Genomic DNA, 9,191 nt, shown 5'->3' with positions numbered 1-9,191 from the left:
AGTATTCCTCTTGGCACAGCTAAACTTCAAATTGCCTATCACCACAAAAAATAAAAATAAAAATAAAAATAATTCAAATTGAGAAATGGTAAAATGACAAAAATATCCTCCTCTCATCCCATAAGCAAAGAGTCTGCTTCTATACCTAAAATCATGATTTTCCTAACTCTGCATATTTGCTTAATTTATCTCTATGAGTTTTAACAATGAGTGCATTTCCTATCAGGACCCCACACCGTGCGGGGTTCCTATAGCCAAACAGGGGGAGGGAATTTACGAAAGTGCCCCTCACTTCCGTAAATGAGCGGCTCAGAACGCCACATATGGTGCGTGGCATTCTGAGAGGATATGTAGTCTTTAACAATATGCTAAATGAGAGGGTGAAAAAATTCATTATGATAAAGTGTAGGGTAAATTAGCAAATATGCAGATGTGAGGGGTAATTATGCAAATAAGGCAGATTTGGAGGTACATATGCATAAAAACCCTTCTATAAACCCAAAACCTCTCCATCCGCTCTCTCTCAATGGCGACCCGCTTTCTCTTACTCCGGCGACTAATCAAAAGAACCCACTTCAGTTTACCCTTCTCCTCTCGAAACCCAACTCCCTGTCTTCTCCTCTCAAACCCTAACCCCTTCAAAAATCTCTTACACCCATCAAGAAATTTGAGCCATGGGTCCGTGAACCTCATCCTCTCCGATTCGATCCCGAGGTTCGAAACCCTAGAATCGGAGGAGCCTAAGAGGAAGAAATGGCAGTCGAAGAAGAGGCTGAAGGAGCAGAGGAAGAGGGAGAAGAGGAAGAGGAGGGAGGCTAACAAGCGGGACCCACGAAGGATTAGGCCCAAAGGGAAGAAGATGAAGAAAAAGTTTGCTACTGCAGAGGAGAGGATCAAGTATAAGATTGAGAAGGTGATGAGAATTTGGCTCAAAATTGATCCTTTCGATTGTTTTCTGTGTCAGATAGCACCCTCATTTAGCACTAAACACCCCTAAATTGCTATTTTTTAGAAGATTCAGCTATCACAGAAAAGGGTACATTGCAGACAACCCCCCGTCATCTGTACCTCCATTATCACATATCGTTCCTCAATATTTTATTTTACTAGAACTTACCACCTTTGGATACTCATTTTGACAGGGATAAATTGCAGATAACAGCCTCTCATTTATGAATTGAGGGTGATAAGTGCTACTAAGTGTAAAGATGAGGAGGGTTATCTGCAATTTACCCCCAAAAAGTGCGCAATTCATGCATATGAGTCAATTCATATGTGCCATATCAATATGAATTTACAAATTTCTGCCTAAATTGGCATGATTATATTTACACTTCAAATTCATACGTATGGGTCAGGTTCATATATGCCATATCAATATGAAGTTCAGATAAGAGTTGAATGAGAATTACTATTCATGATCTTGTAAAAAGTTAAGTTAATTTAAACTACTTTAGTCTGTAATCCACTCATAGGCAATTTGAATTTGTAGTTCTGTAGTTCTAAGTAAATCTTTTTAATAAGCCGAGTTGCAGTTCCAATGTTAGTACTCCGAACAATACTGGTAACTTACGAACTGGCGCTCTGCTGTTAACAACTCATAACAAAATTTTAAATTTATAGGTCTAAGTAAATCCTTTTAATAAGCCGAGTTGCAGTTCGAAGTAAATCTTACTCCTTACACATGTTTAGCATCACTAAATGGTGGTTGGAAGGGTTAAGTACTCAGAATTGACATGTTTCAACTGCAGGCTAAATTAAAGGAAGCATTATTGGTAGAAAAGCTGAAGAAATATGAAGTTCCAAAACTGCAAGGCCCTATGCCTAAACCAGACGAGCTGTCTGGTGAAGAACGCTTTTATATGAAGAAGATGGCACAGAAAAGGTCTAATTATGTACCAGTTGGCAGGAGAGGCGTCTTTGGAGGAGTAATATTGAACATGCATTTGCATTGGAAAAAACATGAAACTGTGAAGGTTATCTGTAAACCATGTAAGCCTGGCCAAGTTCATGAATACGCGAGAGACATAGCTAGGCTTAGTGGCGGAGTACCGATTCAAATTATCGGAGATGATACCATAATATTTTATCGGGGCAAGGACTATGTTCAACCTGAAGTCATGTCTCCCATTGATACGCTGTCAAAGAAAAAAGTACGTAGATCTGTCAAGCTAATAATTCTCTCCACTCTCCTCGTTCAGTTTGAATGATGTACTTTTTTAACTATGTATAAATTTCATTTTATTAAGCAAATAATGTTAACTAGCATGTCCGGTTTTCTGGTTCCAGGCTCTTGAAAAATCTAAGTATGAGCAATCACTTGAAACCGTGAGGCGCTTCATTGCAATCTCTGAGAAGGAACTAGAACTTTATTATCGACATGTTGCTCTATATGGTGACCCCAACTCTCGTAATTCCGATTTAGTGTATGATGACAAGGGGGAAAACCCATGCCATGTACGAACAGAAACATCATACTCAAGGAAAGAAGAATGTGCAGACTTAAATGATGATATATCAACAGATCTCTTAGACACTGAACTTGATTCTGAAGATGATGCAGTCACAGAAGATGAAATTGATTCTGATAATGAGTTCACTGAAGCTGAAACCGAGTCTGAAGGTGAAGGATTATCGGATTCTGAATTGGGAGTGGATAATAGAGGAAAGTAATCAAGTATGGCTAAAGAACTGACCCCGGAGGTACTCTTATCATCAGTAGTAGCAAACAGATTCGACACGTAATTAACTTGGTCATGGCAAGCATTAGATTCTTGCATCTTTTTTTTTCTTTCTTTCTATTTTTTTGCAAATCTTACAGCTAGTTATTAGTTAAATAGTTGATTTTCAAATTGAAAATGAATTCACAATGCCTTTTTATGTTGTATGTATGCGTGTTTAGAGAGAGATGAACTTGCTTACATCTGGAAGGACTTGGAACCAAGTTCTTCTCATTCAAATTATATGTAACAATTCACATGAAAGATCCGTTCCATTATATGGTGTTTCTATCGCTCGAAAGTGTCTAAAATCCAGATATCAAGCTTTTTCGAAGCTTTTTTCCATGTACCAGCAAGACGAATGATCTAAATAGTAATTTGGCTGCTTTACAGGCGTGAAATGTTCCAAGGCGTAGAAGATGGTTTATATGTGTTTCTAAGTGTTTTTTATCAAGAACAAATGTTTGGATCAAATTTTTTTTTATCTAAAGTAAATATTAGAGCAAATAGCATTTGTTCTTGTCCATTTTGTGGACGATGGATACATGGATAAAGAATCTGAAATATCTTAAACAATATAGATTAGTGTCAATTGAGTGGATTATAAAAATAGGTATCTTGCTATTGAATTCCGGTGGAATGTAAGGGGCCTGGCGGGAAAATCCTCAAAGAGGACCAAGTTTCTTTTTATATGATTAATGTTTGTATGCATGAATCTACATATATACATATTTATGCGAGTGGTTTTTAGTGTTAGTTTTGTTCATGAAGAAATACTTTTGAGGTATTAACCATTATGATTGGGTGAATTCTTTTTGAGTATTAACAGTCGTGATTTGGTAAATTCTTTTGGGGTATTATTATATTAACATTTCTTATTGGGCTGGATGCCTCAGACAAATTTCCAACTGCATGCATGCATAGGTATGTTATATGACTACTTGATACTTGTGCACATTGTTTGGGATATGGGAGGTGCTACGGGCACACCCCCCTAGCTATAGTGTATGGGGCTCCACTTGAGATTTTTTTTATGGGGATGTTTCTTTTTTTCTGTTCTTTGGTTACCACCCCCCACCCCCACCCCAAAGCGCGAAAACATGAAAGGATCATCATGGTCATTAATTGTGAGCGCAGATCATTGAATTAACTTGTTTAAATCTCTGAAGATATGATCAAAATTCTCATCTCATTGCCCTCTTTTGTGTGCACTCTTCATTCATTTTCTTTAAAGACTATTTATTTGTGAGAAAAGGAACAACATAATCTACGCTTTCCTCTCTCCTCTTCTCAACTTGGTTTGCAGGTTCAACATTTTATTTGTTTTCTGTTTTCATGGTGACAAATGATCATGGAGGAGCAGAAAAAAAATTCCACCAGGAAATATGAATCACTTAAATATGTAAACCAAGAAAGAGAGAATTTGAGCCATTCCTCACGATTGCTGATTTCTTTTTAAAAACTAGAGGAGCCGGCTGATGGTGAAGCTCTGCCATAAGGTTTGTCAACACATTTTCCCCATGACCACAGAAAGTAATCAGCAGTATTTCTCGTATTTGTGACTTGATCCTTGAGGTAGTAGACAATAGTTTTTATGTTATTTATGTACTTTTTCATATTATAATTTTAATAAAGTTTCTTATGTATTTGTATCTGCAATACTTTGTTAATGTTTAAAAAGTTGTGATTACTGGCCTGTAGATATTAACCAACTTTACTCTAATTGTGTACTTTTTCTGTAATGTATATTGAGTCTGAAATGTCTTAGGTATTTATGGTGCCTCAGTAAATGCTTTTTTAGGCAGCCAAGGTCACTGATGTTCATGTTGTTTATGTAAAGTTTTTTTTTAAGTTCATTTTTCTAATTTCTAATTATTTAATCATATTTAGTGAATTTTTCTATTTTACTTAGTATTCTCTCACTGTTTCATATTTTTAATACATAAAACATGTTATAGCTTCATTGATATTTTCATTTGACTGTCTATTTCCCTTTTAATTTAAAGTATAACACAACACTGCTAGTTCTTGGGTGTTCAACAGTTCGGACTTTGGATTTCATTTTACTTAGATTCAGATGAGCAGGACAACTGAAGGCCCAAACATAAATTTGTCAGGTTTAGGACCTTATTTTGTTATTTATTTTACGGTTTTTCTATAGAGTGCCCATGGGCACTCTATAAGAGAGGAGAGATATAGAGAGAAATGAATAGCTCATGGCCCCCCTGATTTGCATTAATTTCTGTGTATAATTCATTTCTCTCTATCTCTCTCCTCCCTTATAGAGTGTCCATGGGCACTCTATAGAAAAACCGGGCTGTTTTTGATTAAATCCAAATCATGCTCACGGTTAGCCCTGACAACATGTCGCACAAGCCTGCAATTGAGAAAGAAAAGAGTTCTCAGTTTCTGATAATAATACACAACAATAACAAAGTCTTTATACCAAATTTTTAGAGTCGACTATATGAATCATATTCTCCCGTTTAGTTCTATTTTTTTGGAATATTCTCCTTTAACTATTTAGGTATTTTGCGGACGATCAATTTTTTCAATGATTTGTACTTTGGGTTTCATTTCACTTAGATTTAATACAAGCAGGCCCATTAAAAAGTCACGAACCTAACTTAGCCAAGCTTAGTACCTTCTTTTAATATTTTTAATTATCATCGATCGGGGTAAGTGATCCAGCGCTTTTTTTAATTAAATCCGAATCAAGCTCGTGGGTAGCACGCTCGTGGGCATGAGTGGATCTAGTATGTAGAGGGTGGTGTCGAAGTGGCACCTTACTAAATCATACAATATAAGGAGCATATGTGAACTTATGATGCAAAATGACACCCGCAAATCATTTGAGCAGAGAGTAGTCACTCGTTAACTCTTAATGAGTCAAACCTAAAAATAACGGGACGTAGGATCCATTAAATTAAATGACCAAATTCACCACATATCAAAGAGCTACCATTGATTTCGAAAAAGAAAAAAAGATAAATAAGTTTAACATTGAAAATGATGTGTTTAGTGGTATTTCGAGTGATGCTATTATGCAACAATTTCAAAACATGCAGACACGTACGGATCAGCTGTAACTATATTCAATTAAATATTTTTGTTTCTCATTCAGGTTCCTAATTATGTCGGGGAAATATATAGTAATATCGTATTTTATGGCTCTGCCACTGTTCATGGGTAGCCCTTACAGTAACTCACATGAGCATACTGTTGAGAAAGAAAAGAGCCATCTGGTGAAGGAGACATCTACTTACATAAACGATAACAACATCAAAGCTCTTATCCCAAAAGTTTTGGGCGTCAGCTACGCGAACCCTAATCTTCACTCATTTCTGTTATGGGTCATCTGCTTATATGAATGCATATCGATATATTACCCATTGCTCCCCCGTCAAAGCCAATGTCATGTCATGGCTATCTAATTAAGTATTGACAGGAAAAACGCAAGGGCTAAGATTGTTAGCAGTATTTATGTTTAGTTGCAGCAGTTTGGTGACATATTGCAGATACTCGATTGTGTCTATGACCAAGCACTTTTGGTTTAAGTACATAATAAATAACCAGCAGTATCTGAGTAGCTGTCACGTACAAAATTATGTTGAAACATTTCCAAATATACTGTGAATTTGACTTAGCAATTTTCACTGAGTACTAAAATCCTGTTTTGGTTCCTTCCAAGTGCCATTTCTATTTCTCATTGTATCATATTGTGATTATCTATCATATCACACGATTAGACTATCATTAACCTGTAAATAACTAGTCTTATCTTATTGGCAGGAGTTTTGTTATCATATTTAATGGTCAATGTTTCTACAGAGAGTTTTGTTACACGACATGACAGTTTAGATCTCTTCACAGTTAATTAGTAACTTCCAATATGGTTTCTTTCAACTGCTTCTGAGTACTGAAATCCCTTCCATACTTCTGTTTAGACTTCCTCTCGCCACTTACATATTCATTTTTGTTGCAGAATGTATGACTGATGTATGTTGGGTGTTTACAAGAATTACATTTCTTGCTAGACTCTACAAGCGTGAAACAACAAAATCATTCATATACTTTTGTACCTGCAAACTCTTTATATAATCTGCTACAAGCTCGTTAAAACTTACTAGGATCTGTAAAATTTCAGGTATTTTTAGCGTTCCATTTGTTGGGGATTCGTCCTATCGACAACCTGTCAAATAAACCCTCTCGCAGAACGTGCCCTCCGGATCTTGTGTTGAAAGAAGACAAGAAGAAATCACAGCAAATAAAAGAAAACTAAAAGAAAAGAGAGAACACCAAATTTTAACGAGGTTCGGAAAACGTGCCTACGTTCTCGGGAGCCATATTAGAATTTCTTTTATTATTAAAAAAGATTACAATGCTTGCAAAAGATGATCTCAAACTCCCTGAGATCGTTTCGGGTGTAGACCCAAACCTTAGAACAAGCATGCAAAGCAAAGATATCTCTAAGTTAAGAAATCAGGCGAAGTTGGAAGTTCAGGTGAAGCTCAAAGCTGAGTTTAGGCGAACCTGCAGTTCAGGCGAGCTTTGGAGGTTCAGGCGAACTCCAAGTGCAGGCGAAGAAGTTCAGGCAAGCTTGACTATGTTCAGACGAACATAAGTCATACAGGCGAGCTTCGCAGTCAGGCGAACCCACAGAAAACAGGTTCCTAATCTATTTTGACCTAGGGTTTCCCTATAAATAGGGAACCCTGACCTCCACTTGAACGTGAGTTTTTTTCAGAGCGATTCTTGTAGCGATTTTTTGGAGGCGATTTTGTAGAGAGCCTTGAGCGGCGATTTTTCAGAGAAAAATCTCGCGCGTTCCTGTAGCGATTCTACACTAGCGATTTTTGATAGAGCAATAATCTTCCACTTGGAAACCAAACCTCCGTCAACAAACTCTCTTCAACTTAGCAAGCACTTTCTCCTACCCGGAGAATCTCATTTTTCAATTTAATATATTTCTTAGAGTGTGGTTCCGCCCTCATCTCCTACGCATGAAGGCCAACTGAAGTTGCGCACAAGTCCAGTTTTTGAATGGTCACTGTCTTTGTCAACATATCTACGGGATTTTTGCTCCTCAAAATCTTCTTTAATAATAACTTATCATTCTCTATCAGCGAGCGTATAAAATGGTAACATACGTCGATGTGCTTCGTTCTGGCATGATATACTGGGTTCTTGACAAGGTGTATAGCATTCTGGCTATCACAATAAAGAACTTTGTTCCCCCGCTTCAGACCCAACTCTTTCAGACACTCGGTTAACCAAATCATCTCCTTGCTAGCTTCAGTTACCACGACATACTCTGTCTCAGTCGTGGACAATGTTACTATCTTCTGCAAAGTGAGACCCAGCTCGCTGTTGTAAACTCTAAGGTATAAATATACCCCGTGGTGCTTCGCCTCGTATCATGATCACCGACGAAATCTGCATCCACGTATCCCTACAGTACCGACTCCTTTCTCTCAAAACACAATGGCATATTTGTAGTCCCTCTCAAATAGCACAATATCCACTTCACAGCCTCCCAATGCTGCTTCCCTAGATTGCTTGCAAACCTGCTCACAACTCCTACTACATGGGTGATATCCGGCCTCGTGCAAACCATTGCGTACATTAGACTACCAATGGCTGATGAATATGGCACTCTTCTCATGTGCTCCTTCTCTGTATCTGTCTTGGGAGATTGCTCCTCAGATAACCTGAACTGACTTCCAAGGAGCGTGCCAACGGGCTTAGCATTCTCCATCTTGAATCTTTAAAGTACCTTCTCGATGTATTTAGCCTGACTCAACCTCAACGTCTCTTCAGTCATATCCCAGCTGATTCGCATCCCAAGAATCTGCTTCGCTGTATCCAGATCCTTCATAGCAAACTTTTTTGCCAATTGCTTCTTCAATTTATTTATCTCCTCTAAACATGGTCCTGCAACTAACATGTCATCAACATACAATAGTAACACGATATAGCTGGACTCGAACCTCTTGAAACAGCAGCAATGATCTGAATTATATCTTCTATAGCCATTACTTTGCATGAAGTTATCAAACTTCTTATACCACTGTCTTAGAGCATGTTTCAAACCGTATAAGCTCTTATTGAGCCTACACACCATCTCTTCATTTCCTTCCTCAGTGAAGCCAACAAGTTGCTTCATGTAGATTTCTTCATCCAAGTCACCATGAAGAAAGACAGTCTTTACATCCAACTTCTCAAGGTTGAGATTTTTAATAGCTACTAAGCTTAACACCACTCTGATGGTTGTAAACTTCACAACAGGGAAAAATATCTATGTATAATTCACTCCTTCCCGCTGTTAGAATCCTTTCACGACTAATCTGGCCTTATACCTCTTGCTTCCATCATTCTCCTGCTTGACCCCCATAAAACCCACTTATTATGTAAGGCTTTCTTCTGTGCAGGTAGCTGGGCTAACTCACATGTCTCATTCGAGTGGAGAGA

General features: G+C 37.7%; 1 protein-coding gene across 1 annotated transcript; it reads left to right on the top strand.

Moving 5' to 3' along the window:
• On the top strand, positions 492-3,013 carry LOC109824672 (uncharacterized CRM domain-containing protein At3g25440, chloroplastic). Its single transcript, XM_020391308.1, has 3 exons — positions 492-913; positions 1,752-2,153; positions 2,290-3,013. Exons 1-3 carry the CDS (start codon positions 527-529, stop codon positions 2,671-2,673), a joined length of 1,173 nt encoding a protein of 390 aa, XP_020246897.1. The 5' UTR covers positions 492-526; the 3' UTR covers positions 2,674-3,013.

This window comes from Asparagus officinalis, chromosome 9 (genome assembly GCF_001876935.1).
Source record: "Asparagus officinalis chromosome 9, Aspof.V1, whole genome shotgun sequence".
In the NCBI taxonomy this organism is placed as follows: Eukaryota; Viridiplantae; Streptophyta; class Magnoliopsida; order Asparagales; family Asparagaceae; genus Asparagus; species Asparagus officinalis.
This window is presented reverse-complemented; position numbering and strand designations above follow the sequence as displayed.